Here is a 20,756-nt window from a genome sequence, read left to right on the forward strand (position 1 = left end):
AAGCCGGGGCACCCTGAGGGAACCCATGCAAACCCAAGCAACACGGGGAGAACATGCAAAATGCACACAGAAAGGACAGGACAGACAGCGATCCCAGGATCGTCTTGCTGTGAGGCAACAGTGCGAACCACTAAGATCAGAAACTGGTGTGATGCAACAATACTTTAAAAATAATTGTTTTACAGACTATTCCTTGAAATTTTACTGCAATGTACACAGTGAACACAACACACACACACACACACACACACACACACATATCTATGAATACTTATAGATAATTTATCATTGCAGATTTGAACTCCTTTTTATTTTAACAACTTTTTAATAGATTTTTTGATTTCTTGTGTCTGTAGAACATACGAGGGCTGTCAATAAAGTAAGGGTCCTTTTTATTTTTTTCAAAAACTATATGGATTTCATTCATATGTTTTTACGTCAGACATGCTTGAACCCTCGTGCGCATGCGTGAGTTTTTCCACGCCTGTCGGTGACGTCATTCGCCTGTGAGCACTCCTTGTGGGAGGAGTCGTCCAGCCCCTCGTCGGAATTCCTTTGTCTGAGAAGTTGCTGAGAGACTGGCGCTTTGTTTGATCAAAATTTTTTCTAAACCTGTGAGACACATCGAAGTGGACACGGTTCGAAAAATTAAGCTGGTTTTCAGTGAAAATTTTAACGGCTGATGAGAGATTTTGAGGTGATTCTGTCGCTTTAAGGACTTCCCACGGTGCGAGACGTCGCTCAGCGCTCTCAGCCGCCGTCGTCAGCCTGTTCAAGCTGAAAACCTCCACATTTCAGGCTCTATTGATCCAGGACGTCGTGAGAGAACAGAGAAGTTTCAGAAGAAGTCGGTTTCAGCATTTTATCCGGATATTCCATTGTTAAAGGAGATTTTTTTTAATGAAAGACGTGCGGACGGATCCGCGCGTCGGGACGCAGCCGACACGGTGCGGCTGCACAGGAAAAACACCTCCGTGTTGATAACCATTTGTAAAATCCAGGCGGCTTTTGATGGCTTTCAGTGGAGTGAGTATATGAGAAATTGTTTAACAGGCAGGACATGTTCCAACTTGTCCTTAAGGCTTTCAACAGAGATGTTTTTCCTGTGGCGGAGCGTTGCGGCGGCTGCGTCCCGACGCGCGGACCCGTCCGCACGTCTTTCATTAAAAAAATCTCCTTTAACAGTGGAATATCCGGATAAAATGCTGAAACCGACTTCTTCTGAAACTTCTCTGTTCTCTCACGACGTCCTGGATCAATAGAACCTGAAATGTGGAGGTTTTCAGCTTGAACAGGCTGACGACGGCGGCTGAGAGCGCTGAGCGACGTCTCGCACCATGGGAAGTCCTTAAAGCGACAGAATCACCTCAAAATCTCTCATCAGCCGTTAAAATTTTCACTGAAAACCAGCTTAATTTTTCGAACCGTGTCCACTTCGATGTGTCTCATAGGTTTAGAAAAAATTTTGATCAAACAACGCGCCAGTCTCTCAGCAACTTCTCAGACAAAGGAATTCCGACGAGGGGCTGGACGACTCCTCCCACAAGGAGTGCTCACAGGCGAATGACGTCACCGACAGGCGTGGAAAAACTCACGCATGCGCACGAGGGTTCAAGCATGTCTGACGTAAAAACATATGAATGAAATCCATATAGTTTTTGAAAAAAATAAAAAGGACCGTTACTTTATTGACAGCCCTCATATATAAATGGGTTTACCATGGGTGGAATGACAGAGCTCAGGGACAGATTTATAATTCTGCCATTCGGATGTAAATGTTTTCCAACAGTAGATGTGATCAAAACTGGGAGGAAATAGATTATGACTAATGAAAGGTGAGCACTGCAGGTTTTAAAAGTTTTTACCTTTTCCCGAACTGATGTTATTTTACTCAAAGAGTAGCCAATATATGAGTAACTGAACAAGATAAATATCAGTGGAAACCAAATCATAAGAACTGTAAACAGATGAGCAGTCACATGGGCAGGGGTGTAGTCATTGCAGGCCAGCATGTATATTTTGCCATAATCACAGAAATAACTGTTAATAATCACTGACTTACAGATGGAAAGTGTCGTGAGAAGACTCACAGCAATGAGCACAGCAGTTATTGTTAAAACCCAGAAAAAGGCAATCAAAGAAAACATGAACCTGTGTGTGACCTTCATGTGATAGTGCAGTGGGAAGGTGATCGCTATCAGTCTGTCATAGGAGAGAACAACCAGATTAAGAGACTGCATACAAAGACACGTGTAGGAGAATAAAATAAATGCCATGCAGTCATTATAGGAGATGAGGCGCTGATTAAACACAAATATGTCAAGAACCTTTGGTACCTGAACAGTGCTACCAAGCAGGTCTGTCCATGCAAGATTAAAAACTGCAACATATTTTGGAGTTCTTAGATTTTGGTCCAACAATATTACAGCCATTACAGCTGTGTTTCCCAACACTGACACAATATAAACAAAAAAGAGAAAGACATAGTAATAGTTTATGTTAGGTATGTCAGAAAAGCCACTTATGATGAAATATGGAGGACGAACAAAGGTGATGTTTCTTCCGAGAGCAGAGTTGAATAATCCCATTGTACGACTCATTGTTCATCTTTTACTGTCTGCAGCACTGTGGACAGAACAGAGTGTCTCTGTCAGTGTGTCCTGTGTCCCATATGAAGACAAATCTCTCTCTCTTTCTCTCTCTCTCTCTCTCTTCAGTTCAATTCAGAAGACTTTACTGGAACAAATGTACAAAAGACAATTGTGAAATTACAAAAAAAAAAAAAAATGATTTTAACGAACAGATTATCAGTTCCATTTTTTGGATGATGAAGAAAAGGTGAATGCTGCAGATAAAGCAGGTGTCAGTGTGAGAGACATGTTTAGTCCTGTTGATCAACTGATGCAACCAGCGAAGAAAGAAAATGTTTCAAATGCGCCAATATTCTTTAAGCATGAAATGATTACTAAGAACTGTGACAACTCAAAAGAAAAGTGTTTACACGCCTAAAAGCCTTGCGGCTTTAACCAGTGGTGTAGTCTACGTGGAACACTCACCTAAAAAGACCCGGAATTTCTGTCTACCCACTTCAAATTGCCCCGTGGAACGTGATGGTGTAAATAAAATGAGTGCTTATTGACTGTAATTTTATTTTCCCCCTTTAAAAGACAGCCATCAGGCGTCCATCACTGTAGAGTGCACCGTATGTGTCCCATCCACCCCCCCACCCCGCTCGCTCTGCTAGATAAGAGTTTTAATTGGCTCATAGATAGATGGAGGCTGGGCTACCAGCTAATCAGCGTGAAAGCCGCACACAAACAAGAAGAATGCTAGAGAAAGTATCGATGGTGATTATTACCCGAAAAAATGAAAAGAAAACAGGCCTCGGTTTTAGATTTTTTTCGAAAACGTCCACCTGCTGCTTCAGGGCCCATTGATGAGGTTTGCACCCTGAGTGGAGGAGATAAACCTGGCGCTGTCTGCATTGCTGGTAAGTGGGCTACGACAGCTAGTTTTTTTATTTGTTCACTAAGCTAATGGGCCTTAAAACGGTCTAAAAAGCATTATTTTCAATGAGACGTGTTGCTTTTTAGATGCATCAGAAGCGTCGTATCAAAAGCCGAGCTAAACTGACGCTTCTGACGGGAGCGCGCATTGCCGCTTGTCGGCAGGCTGACACATCAAAGTTCAATCCAACTTTCAATGCTCTGAGCTGTGACGCACCTTTGCGTTGTCCAATAGGAACGACGCGTCGGGCCAAGACACGGAAGACTTTGCGAGGAAATGGTGGAATGATTTGGGCTTTTTGGCAATGAAACGACAGCGAGAGGGGTGGACCAGTGCTCACTCAAAGCCTGCCCACAGGTGAATGATGCAACCGACAGGCGTGGAAAAACTCACGCATGCGCACGAAGGTTCAAGCTTGGCTAACGTAAAAACATATGAATCAAATCCATATTTTTTTGCATAAAATAAAAAGGTTGGATTCTTTTCTCACAGACCTCGTATTTGTCTAAAAATAAATGTCCGAGGTTCCTCGTAAAATAACATGGAAATTTGTACATCTTTTAAGTCTGGTAGATTATTTATATCTCCTTTCAACCAGAAAAACAGACACTGTAAATAAATACAAATGTTTATTATAAATGCAACAGGAAATAATTTAACAATGACTGCAGTGATTGTAAAGTAGGATTTCTGTGACATAAACCTCATGATGAATTTTTTTAATGGTCATTTCAACTTGTAATTTCGTCAAAATATGTAATTGCCTTTAATGTTGTTATCAGGGCAGAGTCATTTCTAAACTATGAATTTGAGCACAATAAGTGGAGAGCTTCTACCTGTGCAAATGTCTTTGGACTTTGAGTCGTGGACATTTTTAATGATCCATTCATTCATTGTTAAAATATAAAATGAAACAGCTTTTTTTAAAATAATAGAGTTTTGCCCGTAATCTACAGATGTCTCTTGAGCTTGAGTCCCGTTGGCTGTTGGATAGTGTAGTTTTAAAATGATTGGAACTATTAAGTGGCATACTCTCCAGTATTAGTTGCATGGTTGTCTTTGTTAGATAAAATGTACTGTACAAACATGTTATCATTTATTATCCTTTATTACATCTACTCTTTTATATTGTTTCTTTTGTATCTTAAATTCTGCAAACTGTTTCTCTCAGATATTCCCAGATAGATAGCACAGCTGCTCAATAACAAAAAGTACAAACAGGAGCCAGGTCAGCCTGTTTGCGGTTTGACATTTAGCAAGCTTCAGCAAAACCACTCACTCTGTACCTAAGATCGGAATGTTTCAGTTGATTGCATATGTATTTGCACATGACTGATAGCATATGTTGTAACCGCACGCCCTGTGGACTCATGTAGTCCCCACCCTTATCTTTGTTTTTTACACACAATAAAAGAGCCTTGCAGAGGATGTCACAGCTGGAGAACTGCACATAGAAGCTGCAAGCTCTGCTGCGTCTCCCCTTTGCAAAGCTCACGAAAGATATCTCAACTCTCTGTCTGAGTGCTTGTCTCAAGTGTCATTTCTTGTATGTCCAGGCGACGTCAAACCTGACATATTTCCTGGTGCCATGACCCGGATGTCAACATACCCGTCTGCTGTGACCAGAGGATGACAGACCGAAGCCCGTCGACAACCGGCTCCATAGGGAGACCGAAGGAAAGTCCCGGTGAGTGAATTCTCGACCTGGCCGGTCATTACAGTTTCATCCTCTGGCCACAACGGAGGATTGACAACATCCGGACTGAAAGAGAGGAGACGAACCGGACAGAGGAGTAAGTAAATTCTTTTATGGTCTGACAGGGTCAGGACTAAGGTCAAATTTGATGGGGTCAAATTAGAAAACAGTTATGGGGTGACTGTTAAAGACGAGACGGGGTCACGTCAGAACAAAAAGTCCACTATACAATCAAAGTAAGATCAAAGTACAATCAAAGTAAGATCAAAGTACTATCAAAGTAACATCAAAGTAAAATCAAAAGATGTCTAACAGTGTGAAAGTGATTTGTATAAATGTGACTTGCATAAATGGAATGACAAACAATTGAAGGACGGGACTCCTGACATCCTCCATTCCAGGGGACAAAAACGAAGAGTCTGTCTGTGAAGTAAATTGTGAAATCATTCATTTGCACCACACCTGTTTGCGTGAAACAATGTAACTGCAAAGATACATTAGGTAAGATCATTCACCTTCTCCGGAAGGTTGAAGTAATGATACTTTCCAGCTAAACTGTTGACCAAACAGTAAAAGGGAAAAATAAATTGTCTGTTTAGGACTCCCTAGGAGTCACCCCCACAGACGACCAAAATGGGGAATACACAATCGTGTTGCTGTTGTTGCGCAAAAAATGATTCACTTGAAGGTGATGTCAAATTTATGATAAAATGCGATCCAGAAGAACAGAAATATGTGGAAAAATGGAAGAAAAAACATGACTTCAAGGGCAAGCTGATTGTGTCAGAGTGTGAGACACTGGTAGACAAAATAACCGCGGAAGCAGCAAGAAAGAAGGAGGGAGTGAGAAAAGACCGAAAGTTGACAGAATTGAAGAGGGCAAAGAAGTGGTTAGAACAGGCTAATAAATGACAGGATGCGATTAAAAACAAAGGACTTAAAAGACAAACATAAACACTATTTGTGAGACCAGAAGACAATGAGATTGTAGTGAAACCAAGACAACCACGACAACAATTACCTCAAGTCCTCCTACCGCCGCCGGACCTGTCTGATCAACAGGATGAGGCTGCGGGAGGAGACAGCCAAGCGCCGTTGCCTCAGGGAGGCCCTTCAAAATATACATGAGGCAACGTGAAAAAAAGAGACAAAAGCAGAAAGTGAAAATATGTATCATGGGCATGGTAGGGTCCCAGAACAAGGCCAGCCAGGTTATACAGAATACATATCACCACCGGGCCCAAATTCAAGTTTGTATCCATCATTAAATGACATGTACCCCATGGTTCAAGTACCAAATCCCCATGGGACAGCAGGAAATCCATTCACATAAATAAAGTCCATAAGGCTACCAGTTCTCTCATTGACCCAAGCGTCGATGTGGACGAATGGATCGTTCAATTCAACGATCTGGTTCGAAGCTACCGATTAAATGGACAAGAAATTGGGGAAGCCCTTCAATGTGCTCTTGGACGAAATTGGGTACATGTCCGAGGTACATACACAGGCCGCAATGCTCAGGGCGCTGTATTTACATATACTGATGACATGGCTGAACCACTAAAGGCTCAATTTGATGCAGTCATGATCAACATGAAGACAAAATTCAAGCCAAAAGCAAATTATGAAAAAATAACTGCAACAGAAATCCTACAAGGACATAGATGATTTTCTAGTCCGTTTAGGAAAAGTGTTCAGAGTCCACAGCGGCATTCCACACTCAGATGATGCGGACGGACCATATCCGAATCAATTGAAGCAAGTTCTGATGTGAAATTTTAGTCCCGCCATCAGCTCCTACGTTACCAAACATTGTGTGGAAATGGACTCAAAGAACGTCTCAGGAATTATGGATTGGACTCCACATGCTGAAAAATTGCAGAAAAGCAAAAACAAAAAGATACTCCCACAGTTACTGTATCCTACAGCAAGGGCGATATGTCCCTCAAATCAAACAGTAACAGTGAGATCTACTTCCAAAGTGGCTTTCCCACCAGATGTGGACGTGGCCGTTTTTGCGGTCACGGTGGCCACTAAATGCGAGGCAGGGGCAGATCAGCACCACCCCCGGACACTTCAAGGACATACAAACCAAATGATGTATGTTACAATTGTGGAGAACCAGGACACTGGGCACGGGATTGTCCCAAACCATCAAGACTGGACAAACGTGGTCCCGCACACCCGTCAGCGCTGCCATTTCCGCAATGACTAGGATGACCCATTGAGGCTCCAGTAGTTCACCAAAGTGGTGCACAAACAAACACGCATGACCCTCTGAACTGTGTGAATATATGTGGAGCCTTTCCACTCCTGGGCATGAGATTTAAACCAATGATTACTCTGACTTTAAATGGCACAAACATGGAGTTCCTTTGTGACACAGGGACATGCCGCACAGTTGTCAATTCAATGCCTCGTAAAGGAACATATTCGGACAAAACCATCTGGGTAAAATCTGCTGATGGGTTAGTGAATAAAAAAAAATTCTAAAACCTGTGCACATCATGGACCCAATAACACATCAGGAGCTGTTCAAACCAGTAGTTTATGCTCCCACATGCCCAACCAATTTGTTAGGAAGAGATTTGATGCAATGCCTCAAAATTGCAGTCGTGCCATCTGATGACATGAAGGAGATCCATGTGACCCCTCCACATGTGCTTGCAACATCACCTGTAACCCTGCATTATTCTCTGGATCAATCTGATCCAGAACAAAAGAATTGGTTAATAGATAAAGCAGAAACCCATGTGACTGAGGAGATGCCACATGATTCAATGCTTGCTGCAAACTAACACATCACCATGAACTTCACCGAATCGGATGACCTACGATATGACACAGATTGCTATTGCAGACGCGAGTTGAGGAGCGGACCAGCGTCTGACTGAACCCAGCGCTAAATAACCAGAAAGCGGTTCCAAAAACAAAACAAATTTATTTCCCCTCTGTGCAATAATTTGTGTACAACATAAATGTGCGGTTGTCTGGCGAGGTGAAGGACGGCACGCTCTCCAGCGCCCAAATGGATCGAAGCCCGACGCTTCTGGACCCAGACTCACTGCCGAACACCCCCCAGGTGGACACGACAAACTGACTCTGTGAAGGATGGAAAAGGTGAGGTAAGTCAACAGCTACAACAAATATCCTTCAAAGGCACACACTATCAGCAACACATTCAGGTCTGAATTTAAGCTTTATGTAAATGAGCAGCTTCTCACAACAGGTGGAGGATCATCATTCCGTACGCCACGGCAGTGAGAAGCGAGCTGCACAATTCTCATCAATGTTCAAATATACTGCGTAACAAAGCACCAAATTACTGTTAACACTTATTCAGACAATCATCACCTTTGATGTGTGCTGACAGCATGTGTCCCTCACCCGTCCTCCTTCACAGGCACGATGTGTCAAACCCAGGCGCGGTCCTCAGCGTCTCACAAACGAACGTCACAAGGTCGAGTTCCCGGCAATTCTGCTCGAATCACTCATGGCTTAAATGCAGAACGCCATCTCATTATCTGCTTCAGCTGAAAGTCTTTAAGTTTGCACGTGAGCATCATCCACAGGTGCTGCAAGTCATTAGGCCTGCACGTGAACATCCTCCACAAGTGCAGCCAATGATGCTGATGAGGGTGAAGGACTCTTCTGCCAGCACCTTCTCCACAGACAAAAAACCAGTTTGCATACCACCTGGAGAGCAAAGAAAAGAAAACAACACCAAAATGTCCAGCCAAACCCCCCAACACACAACACAGATTTCGTTAATATGACACCAGGACCACAAAATATTAATTGATTCTACACCGACCGTAATACCACAGCTGTGTATGCGGTTGATTTGTCTCCTGAAGCCCAAAAGCTATTTCGGGGTCACTATCCCCCACACATTTCATTATGCAAACCTCCTGGGGCTGAATGGCAAGACCTAGGATTGATAGTCTTGAACCTGCAGTTAGCCACAGATTGGAAGACCGTATGTCCCCAGTGGGACTATAGTCCGGGAACTGGCTTCTACAGTCAACTCCTGAACACAGCAGTTTCAGTTCACCCAGTCGTACATGAGACTGAATCTAACAAAACTTGACTTAACCCTTCACCTCTTTTCCTCTCCGAATCAGAGGAAAAAAATTGCTCTCGCAAGTACCCCCACAACTCTGGGTGCATTCTCCCACAGATGTGGGACTTCTTGACTGCATTGATCCTGTTCAAATCACACCAAAATCTCAATGGAGACCCTGTATTAAACAGTATCCATTGAAACTGGAAGCTGAGGCAGGAATTAGGCCTGTGATCGAAGAACTATTACAAGCTGGAGTGATAGTGGAATGTCCTGATTCCCCATGTAACACTCCTATTTTCCCAGTGAAAAAAGCAGACGGGTTGAATTGGCGAATGGTACAGGACCTGAGGGCAGTAAATGCAGCAGTGGAAAACCAAGCCCCATTGGTTCCAGATCCACATACACTGCTGAATTCTTTACGCCCTGATAACACATTCTTTTCGGCATTCTTTTTTTAATCGACATAAGTAATGCTTTCTTCTCTGTTCCAATACACAAAGACAGCCAATTTTGGTTTGCATTCACCTTCCAGGGACAAAAGTACACCTATACATGCCTTCCACAGGGAAACGCTGACAGCCCCACCATTTTCACTCAGACTATCACTCGTTGTTTGTCATCCTTTGATCCACCGCCTGACTCACAGATCCTTGTCTATGTTGACAACATTCTGGTCGCAGGAAAAACACAGATCGCATGTGAACACACTACTCTTTCGCTTTTGCAACATTTGGCCAAAACATGAAATAAGATCAAACAATCAAAACTGCAGCTTGTTTCACCACAAGTGAACTATTTGGGTCACATATTGTCGGCAGAGGGAAAACGGTTGCAAGACACACGCAAACATGCCATAAAACAGGCTCCCAAACCATTAACGAAGAAACAAATGATATCTTTTTTGGGTTTATGTAATTATTGCCGTTCATGGATTCCGTGCTACGCTGAAAAAACCCAACTCCTACAAGATCTGATTTACTCAACCCCCATGGCAATGACTGATACTATCATTTGGACCTCAGAACATTTGAAACAAGAACTAATTGATTCCACCGTTCTCTCTCTGCCAGACTATGCTAAACCTTTCACCCTTATGGTGGATTCTTTAAATGGTTTTATGTCTGCCATTTTGCTACAACCACATGGAGGCAAGTATAAACCTGTGGGCTATTATTCAAAACGGCTAGACCCAGTAGCGCAGGCTTTACTCCCCTGTGTGCAAGCCGTTTGTGCAGCAGCCATGGCAGTAACAGCAACTGCAGACATTGTTCTATTTCATCCACTAATCTTGAAAGTGCCACATGTAGTTAGCATTCTGCTACTGCAATCTAAATTAACCTTTTTGAGCCCAGCCAGACAAATACGTTACACAGCCACTTTGCTTTCACAACCCCATATCACCATTGAAAGTTGTTCCACTTTAAACCCAGCCAGCCTGTTACCTACAGTCGACAGTGGTGAGCCACATGATTGTGTGGCTGAAGCCACTCAGTTGCAACTTCCCCATCCAGATCTGACCTGCATATGGAATACTGGAAAAGATTTACAGTGACAACGGCGCACATTTTGTCAAGACCGTGATACAACACCTGACACAAACATTGGGCATTCAGTTAAAACATCATTGTGCATATCACCCACAAAGTGCAGGACTCGTGGAACGAACTAATGGGACGATCAAGTCCAGGCTCAGGAAAACCATGGCCGAAACAAGACGACCCTGACCTGAATGTCTGGACCTGGTAAAATTATATATGCACATCACACCCACGCCACAAGGGCCGTCACCTTTTGAGATTTTGCATGGTAGACCTTATTGCGTCCTACTCTTTGGATCAGATTTACAAAAGGTTGATGACGAATTGACCTTAGCAGATTTTATGAAAAAGATACTTCAGGAAAAGGATGTGTTAAAAGCACAGTTACTGCCGACTGATTCTCTGTCTCCACAGGATATCAAAACAGTGAAGCCAGGAGACTACGTGTTTATCAAGGTCATAAAAAGGAAAAACTGGTCCAGCCCACAGTGGGAAGGCCCGTTTCAAGCATTGCTGACCACACCAACAGCTGTGAAGATCGCTGAAAGACCGTCTTGGATACATCTAAGTCACTGTAAGCTGCAGCGTGTGCCTATAACCACAAATGAGTAAAGGGGAAGTCTGACTACAAAGGGGATTCACTGTATAGTGGTGTCCCGTCTCAACGTCAGTGAAGCAGGGAGATCCTTACTCACTTAGAGTGGTTTATAGGTGACGCTGTGGCCTAGCACCAATGGCTGATCCGCAGAATATGCCCAACCCACGTGCCAGGCGCCGTGGTTGTGGGCGAGTCTGGCAGACAGTCTGGTGTGTTGTGATCTTAGCATGTTTTTGTCTACTGGGATACCTACTGTGGCGGATGTGGGAACGACCTCCCCCGTCTGAAACTGATCCCGAGGAATCAACCCCTGTTCAACCCCTCATCCGAAGACAAAAACGATACATCGACCACCCTGACGAACCACAACACCCTTACCACGCCAACATGTGGTGGCGCTATGTGAATTACGCTTCACATCTAGTGAACCGTACCAACTGCTATGTCTGTACACATATGCCTGTTTCCACCACACATAATGGTCTACATGCTACTCCCACGTCTCGAGTTAATACTGATTGTTTGATGGGCCTGTCAACCTACCCAGGAAATTATTCTGTACCTCTGAACAAAACCACTGTGTCTCCCTTGGTGAGAAAGAACTGTACCGGTTCCGGTTTACCTCCTATGTTATCATGGCCCCAGGTGCAGGACCCCTTACTGATAACTGATTTAACACCTTATCATAGCTTTGATTATTGCGTAATTGGGAATGGCTCAAACCTGCTTGGGTGGCTTCCACCTCACTCCTGCAATTTTACTTACACCTTCTGCGATTATGTAAATCGAACAGCAAAAAACGAATGCAACAGAAATAAAACCTGTAAACAGGATAAGACCCAATGGAACAAGGCTCGCCTCATCAGGGACGCAGACCGTTTCTGGTGTAACACCACCCAGGCCCCTTACGTTAAACATTACTGTGCAGCCATAGCGCCAACCCAGAAGGGCACTAGAGTCCTCACTGATTACTATTGGCTATGCGGGACCAACGTTTATGCTCACCTTCCTCTTAATTGGGGTGGAAGATGTGGAATGATTTATTTACACGAACCAGTAGTACATATTCCTAAAGACCAATGGTCCGAAGCCACGTCAAGTTCCGTGAACCACATAATGTTCGCGTTAAACGAGAACTGTCTGATACCAGCCATATTCCTAGTGATAAACGAATATTCCATCAGGGATGGAGGTCACTATTCGGCATGCTTCCGCATGTTGGGGTCAACCTCGTAGCTCTAGAAGTTGAGTTCACCCACTGGAAGTTTTTGCAATTCATGAACTCCACACTCGAGATGGCCAACGCAACCACCGAAGAAATTAGGGCCCTGCGACTGATGGTACTACAAAACCATATGGTTCTTGATCAGCTGACCACACCCTCCGGTGGAGTGTGTGTTTTATCCCGGACAACACAGCTGACGGAGGTACCATCACCCGAGCCCTACAAGAGATGACAGAGGTTTGTGACTCTGTCCAAGCAACAGTGCCATTGCCTAGCTGGAGTTTCTGGTCATGGTTTACATCAGGAAGTTGGTGGCAACTTCTACTACAAGTCTTGACTCCTCTATTGATCACTGATGCAGTTTTTGCACTCTTATTTTGCTGCATAGTGCCTTGCCTCCATTCCATGATTGTAAAATTAGTCTCCAACACCTTTGTCCAATGTAATGTCATACAGCGAGACCTCCATCGAGAGACTACCCATTTCCAACCATTGTCGACTGATGATATTGAGCAGGAACCAGAATATGATGTCCGCCAATCGCCATATGCCAATGTCCAGCCATATCAACCACCTGATTACGAGATCGATATTCCTGAGCATTCTGACACCGCCCTGTAAACAATAAAAGATACCACATAACGATTTAAAATCATTGGTTCACTGTCATTTTGTCTTCCTGTTTTTGGTTACTATATTCATCTCCGCATGATGATGTTACAACTGAAAATGTTCTTAACAAGTGGTTGTGATTAATGTACTGGATGTGGTTGAGATGTAATAAATGATAAACAGGAGGGATATGTTAGATAAAATGTACTGTACAAACATGTTATCATTTATTATTCTTTATTACATCTGCTCTTTTATATTGTTTCTTTTGTATCTTAAATTCTGCAAACTGTTTCTCTCAGATATTCCCAGATAGATAGCACAGCTGCTCAATAACAAAAAGTACAAACAGGAGCCAGGTCAGTCTGTTTGCAGTTTGACATTTAGCAAGCTTCAGCAAAACCACTCACTCTGTACATAAGATTGGAATGTTTCAGTTGATTGCATACATATCTGCACATGACTGATAGCACATGTTGTAACCGCACGCCCTGTGGACTCATGTAGCCCCCAACCTTATCTTTGTTTTTTACACACAATAAAAGAGCCTCACAGAGGTTGTCACAGGTGGAGAACTGCACATAGAAGCTGCAAGCTCTGCTGCGTCTCCCCTTTGCAAAGCTCACGAAAGATATCTCAACTCTCTGTCTGAGTTCTTGTCTCAAGTGTCATTTCTTGTATGTCCAGGCGAGGTCAAACCTGACAGTCTTCATACTGTACTTTTGTGCCACTGATTTGGCCTACAATGTTTTTGTCACGGGTTGAAAAGGTTTCTGCAAAGTAAAGCATCTACCATATTTTCATTGTTGTATGTGAATTTTCTGGGAGCTAGCTTCTGTCCTTCAGCCTAGCTGCTGTTTTAATGGAACTTAACGTATACTAATACTAGCTTGTTTAGTTTCCTTATGGACCACAAAGCCTACAGGTTCCACTCCTCTGTCTGGACCTGATGATGGACTGTCAACTTCAACAGAGATTGTGGTAGGAGGCGTGAGGCTATGCAGCCAGTGCGTGCTCATGTAGACCGGTATGTTCTGTTTTGTTTTTGTTTATGCGTCTAAACTATACACAAACAACATGGGGGCATGCAGATTATATGAAGGGTGAATCTTACAGCTGCTGAATTTGGCAGTACAGGCTCATATCCGGTACTAAACAGAGGGAGGAAAAGTGAACTCTTGCAATATACTTAGTTGAGAGACAATAATCTGCTCCTTATTATTGTTAAGAGAACTTTTCTTTCTTAATAACAAGGAGTCACAGTCACTTTTTTTTTCTTTTGAGTGACTATGACTTAAAGTTGTCTTATTTACTGTTAAACAATACACGGTAGCTTGCATATGATACTTTTGGCTGGATGTAAACATTGTTTATTCCTGGTTTATGACCTGATTAAATTTCTTTGTTAAATTAGGTTTTCAGATGCCAAAAAATAAATGTATTTGATCTTTGAATTTTTAATCACTCTTTTAGATTTACTGTTGTATACTGTATTTTGCAATTGGTGCAAATTACTTACTTACATTCTGACACATTTCTCACATTTATAGTGGCAAATATACAATATAAATGATCAGATGGAAAGTATAGCTCTATTTGTTGTTATGGTGTTAAAAATGTTAATAACCGGGGGCGCATACGCACGGGGTTGATGACGGTCAAAAAACATAGTCTACCCACTTCAAAAATGTAGACTACACCATTGGCTTTAACTATATCTCAGGTGTTTAAAAGAACCCATTTACACTATGACGTGAAGTGGGTCCCAGTTTCCTGTATTCAAAACCGTTCGACAACTGGAAAGTATTCACAACGCTTCACTTTTTCCACATTTTGTTATGTTACAGCCTTATTCCAAAATGGAGTAAATTTATTTTTTCCCTCTCACAATTCTACTCACAACACCCCAGAACAACAACATGAAAAAATGTTTTTGGAAATTTTTGCAAATTTATTAAAGAAATCGCGTGTACATAAGTATTCATACCCTTTGCAGACATACTTTGTTGTTGCACCTTTGGCAGCAATTACAGCCTCACGTCTTCTAGAATATGATTCCAAAAGCTTGGTGCACCTATCTTTGGGCAGTTTTGCCCATTCTTTTTTTTTCTTTCTTTTTCTTTTTAATATTTATTTCATTCATTTAAAAGAAAAACAGAAAAGCAAAAAACAAAAGCACCACAATACCAGAATGAAAAGGAGCAGAAAGAAGAACAAGTCTTATGATTTCTGTCCCTTTTAACAATACAATCTTTCAATATACAGCATCATAGTCAACATTATTTAACAGATTGCATTTCTTTAACTTGTCACATACCACTGACCCATTTCATAATTATGACCAGAAATTAATAGATTACATCACTGACAGGTTACATTTAAACTTAAGACACTCCAAACATTATTAACAGTTTACTTTTTTTTTTTTTTTTACTTTCTTGCAGCCCACTGACTTACTTCATAGTTTCATACTTACTTAATACATCTAATTTAATATGTTTTTTAAATAATTTAAGCGACCTTAATTCTTTAATTTCTTTATTAAGATTGTTCCATAATTTGACACCATTTACTGCAATACTCCTTTCCTTTACTTTGGTTCTAAATCTTGGTTTTTTAAAGACTTCTATTCCTTTCAATTTATAACTACTTACTCTTTTTTCAAACATATTTTGAATGTTTGTTGGTAAAGTATTTTTATTAACTTGGTACATCGTTTGTAATATTTTCAAATCAACTAAATCATGAAATTTAAGTACCCTATACTTAATAAACAATGGATTAGATGGATCTCTAAAACCACTGTTACTAATCACTTTTAAAGCTCTTTTCTGCAAAATAAATATAGGTTGTATATAGGTTGTATATGTTGATCCCCAGATTTCTACACAGTAAGTTAAATATGGGACAATCAATGAATTGTACAATGTTAATAAACCATAACTATTTAATGAATATTTTTACTTTATGCAAAACAGCAATGGCTTTTGCTATTTTTCCTTTTATGTAATTTATGTGTGACTTCCATGTAAGATCTTCATCAATCATGACTCCTAAAAATTTCATTTCTTTTACCCTTTGTATATCCATTCCATCTATTTGTAATGACACATTATTTTCTTTCGCTCTATCATTAAACAATATGAAATTTGTCTTATTAATATTTAGTGACAATCTGTTTATATCAAACCAATGTTTAACTTTTTCCAACTCTGTATTTATCACTTGTGCTACTTCCTGTATATCTGATCCAGAGTAAAACAGCGTTGTATCATCAGCAAATAAAATGCTGCCAAGCACATTGGATACATTCACAAAATCATTGATATACAAAATAAACAGTTTGGGTCCAAGTACCGATCCTTGTGGTACTCCATAAATAATGTTACACAATTCTGATTTGGTATTATTTATCTGAACAAACTGTTTTCTATTTTCTAAGTAGCTTTTTACCCACTGATGTGCAACACCTCTTATACCATATTGTTGTAACTTGTGGAGCAATCTTGAGTGGTCTATAACATCAAAAGCCTTTTTCAGGTCAATAAAAATACTTACAAAATAATCCTTATTATCTATTGTTGTTGATATTTTCTCTATTAGTTCCATAATTGCCATAGCTGTCGAATGTTTTGTTCTGAATCCATACTGAGCATTATTTAAAATATGATGTTTCTCAATAAATTTATCCAATCTTGTTACAAAAACTTTTTCCATAATTTTAGAAAACTGTGGAAGCAATGATACTGGCCTGTAATTAGAAAAATTATGTTTGTCTCCATTTTTATGTAATGGGACTACCTTAGCAATTTTCATTTCATCTGGAAAAACCCCAGTTGACAGAGACAGATTACAAATATAAGTAAATGGTTCAATAACAATTTCTATTATACTTTTTACAGTCATCATGTCTAAATCTTCATGGTCAGTTGATCTTTTGCTTAGACAGTTTTTTACAATTCCACATTGTCCAGGAAAATACTATTGACCGTATTTACCAATGTACATAATTTATCTTCTATTATTGGTTTATTTCCCACCAGACTTGACCCTACATTTGAAAAATAATCATTAAACCCATTTGCAACTTCTTTTATATCATATATCTCTTTATTTTCCTTAACAAAGTAATTTGGAATAGTTTCTTTCGTTCCATCACTATCAATCACACTTTTTATAATTCCCCATGTTACCCTCATATTATCTTTACTCTTATTTAGTTTTTCACTGTAATAATCTTTTTTTTTGTTTCCTAATTATTGTTAATAGTTTATTTTTATATTTTTTGTATTTATGTTCTGATTCCTTTGTTTGCAATTTTAAAAGCACCTGTATAAATAGTTTTTCTTTGCACAAGCATTTTTTATTCCCTTTGTCAGCCATGGTTTATTTACTCTTTTCTTACTAATTTCAATTAATTTACAATTTTTATTGTATGATTTCATCAATATTTTCATAAATGAGTTATATGCTACATTAACATCACTGACATAAACTTCTTCCCAGTTTTGATTTTTAAGGTCATATTTTAATGCCTCTAAGGCTTTTACTGACTTATCTCTTTTAAAGTTTATATCAGTTTTTTTGTTGTACCTATTTTTATATTTAAATATTGAAAAAATTGGTAAATGGTCGCTAATATCTGTCATGAAGATCCCATTCTTAATAATTTCATCTGTTCTGTTTGTAAATATATTATCAATTACCGTTGCACTTTGCGATGTAATTCTGGTTGGTTTTGTTATCAAGGGGAATAACCCCAAACTATACATTGTATTCACAAAATCACTTAATCTTTGGCAGCTGGAGCTTTCTATGTTAATATTAAAGTCCCCACACATAAAAAGCGTTTTGTTTTTAATTTGATGGAATAATTCAATTATTTTATCTGTAAATTTCACAACACAAGAATCTGGTGCTCTGTATACACAACTAATTAAAATATTCTTAGATGTTTCATGTACAAGTTCCACTGTTACAATTTCTATGACATCATTCATAATTGTCATTTCTTCAACAATTGTACACATCAGATCTGTTTTTGTATACAGAGCAATACCACCGCCTTTTTTATATCTTCTGTTTACAAAATACAGCTCATATCCCTCCATTTGAACTTCATCCATGAGATCATCTTTAAGCCAAGATTCAGTGATTGCAACAATACTAAATCTATTTTTAAACTGATTTAAATAATCTTTTATTTGTGACATTTTACAATACAAGCTTCGACTGTTTATATGTATGAGTGACAGGGTATCTTCTGCAATTTTTTCACTATTCAGCTGTTCTACTGTATAATACTCACAACCAATCGTTTTTAAGTCAAATATACTTTCATCAATATTAGTGTCTATGTCATATATTTTATCCTCTGTTTCCATGTTTGATCTGATTTTTTGTTGGTCCAATTACCAACAGATGTTATATTTGATTGTCTATTCAGGTCTGTATTTCGTAAGGTCCTCCATGTTTTTGATTTGTATACCGTTTGTTCCTTCTTTCACTCTAATCCACACCCTACAATTCCAGACCCATGTAGCAACAATATGTTTCTGTTTTCTTAGTAGTCTTGCTTCCCTAGCAATATCTGCATTTTTTTTTTTTGTTAGATGCTCATTTATGTAGACACTCGTTCCTTTCAAATTCTTTGCCTGTCTTAATAACTCATATTTATATTTTCTGCTTGTAAATCGTATAACAATGTTAGATAGTTTATTTTTTCTATCTTTAGTTGGAATAGTATAACAGTCTGATATTGTGTCTTGATGGATGACAACACCTTTTTGATATAAAAAGTTTGTAACTTGTTGTTCCAATGATTGTCTTTCTTCAGGTGGTGCATCCTCCCCACTGGTTCCACCAGAATCCACCACCCTTGCATATGTCCGATGCCTTGTTTCTAGTCCAGATATTATAACGTCATCTTTTCTAGTAAATTGTTCAAGTTCATCTACACGTTGCTCATGTTTCTTAATGATCTTGTCCTTCTCTTTAACCAGATTTTGGAGTTCTTTCATTTCCACCATCAGTTTGTCTAGATTAGACATGTCTTTTGATATATGGTTTAATGAGGTCTTTATCTCCTCTATATCTTCCTCGAGTTTATCTGTTTTCCTGGGTGGTGCCATGCCGACTGTCGTGGCTCAGTATGGCCACTATTGATTCCTCTTTGCAGCACCTCTCAAGCTCCATCATGTTGGATGGAGAGCATCGATGCACAACCATTTTCACATGTCTCAGGGGTGTTCAATCGGATTCAGGTCTGGGCTCTGGCTGGGCCACACAAGAACATTCACAGAGTTGTCCGGATGCCACTCCTTTGATATCTTGGCTGTGTGCTTAGGGTCATCGTCCTGCTGAAACATGAGCCATCGCTCCAGTCTGAGGTCAATAGCATCTGGAGCAGGTTTTCATCCAGGATGTCTCTGTACATTGCTCCCTTCATCTTTCCATCAATCCTGAATAGTCTCCCACTTTCTGCCGCTGAAAAACATCCCCACAGCATGATGCTGCCACCACGATGCTTCACTGCAGGGACGGTGCCTGATTTCCTCCAAATATGGCACCTGGAATTCATGCTAAGAGTTCAAACTTTGTCTCATCAGACCAATTTTGTTTCTCATGGTCTGAGAGTCCTTCACGTGCCTTCCTGCAAGGTTAGGTCTGGGAAGAGGAGTTGGACCATCAGCCCAGCAGAGCGTAAGCCACAAAAGGGCCCATTGCTCCCCCCAGAATGAACCTACTTTGTTAAATGAATGAATGAATAAATGAATGAATGAATAAATGAATTCATTTATTCAGCACACAGCACACACAGTATAAAACAACAACAAACAAAACTTAAAACGAAAAAGAAAATGGATTGACAATGCATCCATGTGCCTGAAAGGGCATAAGCAGAAGCAAAACTTTTTAACGCCTACGCCTTTAACCAAAAATAAAATTATCTGGTCTGAAAGGAGTGGGGGGAAAAAAAAAAAAAAAAAAAAACAACTATTCCCATTTTCAACCACTTCAAACTCTTCAACGTAAAGGACACAATCCGAATAAAACTGAACAAATTTACATTTACAATTTGGCAACAATTTGGTGTGGTCTTGATAACCTGCATTCTGAATTGTTCTTAATGCTGTTTTTTGAAGAATGAATAATGGTTGCAATGTAGCTGTATAATTGTTGCCAAAAACTTCAGCACAGTAAGTCAGGTAGGGTGCAACCAATGACCTTTTAGTTAAAACTTTTGGCACCCTTGATAAAGGATACCATGTTTCTTAAGTTTAGTTTCCTAATCTGGTCAAGTTCTAAAATAGAGGAACTCAAAATCCTCTGCCTCAGTCTACCCCATGCTGGACACTGGACCAAAAAGTGGAGAGAAATCTGAGGTTCCTCCCCACAGGCTGTACAAGTACTGACCTCTTGGAGTCTCATTACCATTCTATGTCTGTTCAGTAGGTTGTGACCTGTGAGAGTCCCAACCACTGTACTTATAATATTTCTAGGCAGGCCAAATA

General features: G+C 40.2%; 1 protein-coding gene across 1 annotated transcript; it reads right to left on the minus strand.

The window, feature by feature from the left end:
- Nucleotides 1-308: 308 nt before the first annotated feature.
- Nucleotides 309-2,650, minus strand: LOC117516566 (olfactory receptor 8-like). Its single transcript, XM_034177434.1, has 2 exons — nt 1,704-2,650; nt 309-362 (listed from the first exon to the last, which is right to left on the minus strand). Exons 1-2 carry the CDS (start codon nt 2,598-2,600, stop codon nt 309-311), a joined length of 951 nt encoding a protein of 316 aa, XP_034033325.1. The 5' UTR covers nt 2,601-2,650.
- Nucleotides 2,651-20,756: the final 18,106 nt, after the last annotated feature.

The sequence above is a fragment of the Thalassophryne amazonica genome, chromosome 9 (assembly GCF_902500255.1).
Source record: "Thalassophryne amazonica chromosome 9, fThaAma1.1, whole genome shotgun sequence".
NCBI classification, from domain to species: Eukaryota; Metazoa; Chordata; class Actinopteri; order Batrachoidiformes; family Batrachoididae; genus Thalassophryne; species Thalassophryne amazonica.

Excerpts from the sequence above, each read along its gene's own strand:
- LOC117516566 (XM_034177434.1), bottom strand. The coding sequence starts at position 2,600 with ATGAGTCGTACAATGGGATTATTCAACTCTGCTCTCGGAAGAAACATC. Across the intron at positions 363-1,703 it reads CCATGGTAAACCCATTTATA|TATGTTCTACAGACACAAGA; the intron begins TATGAGGGCTGT and ends TGACAGCCCTCG.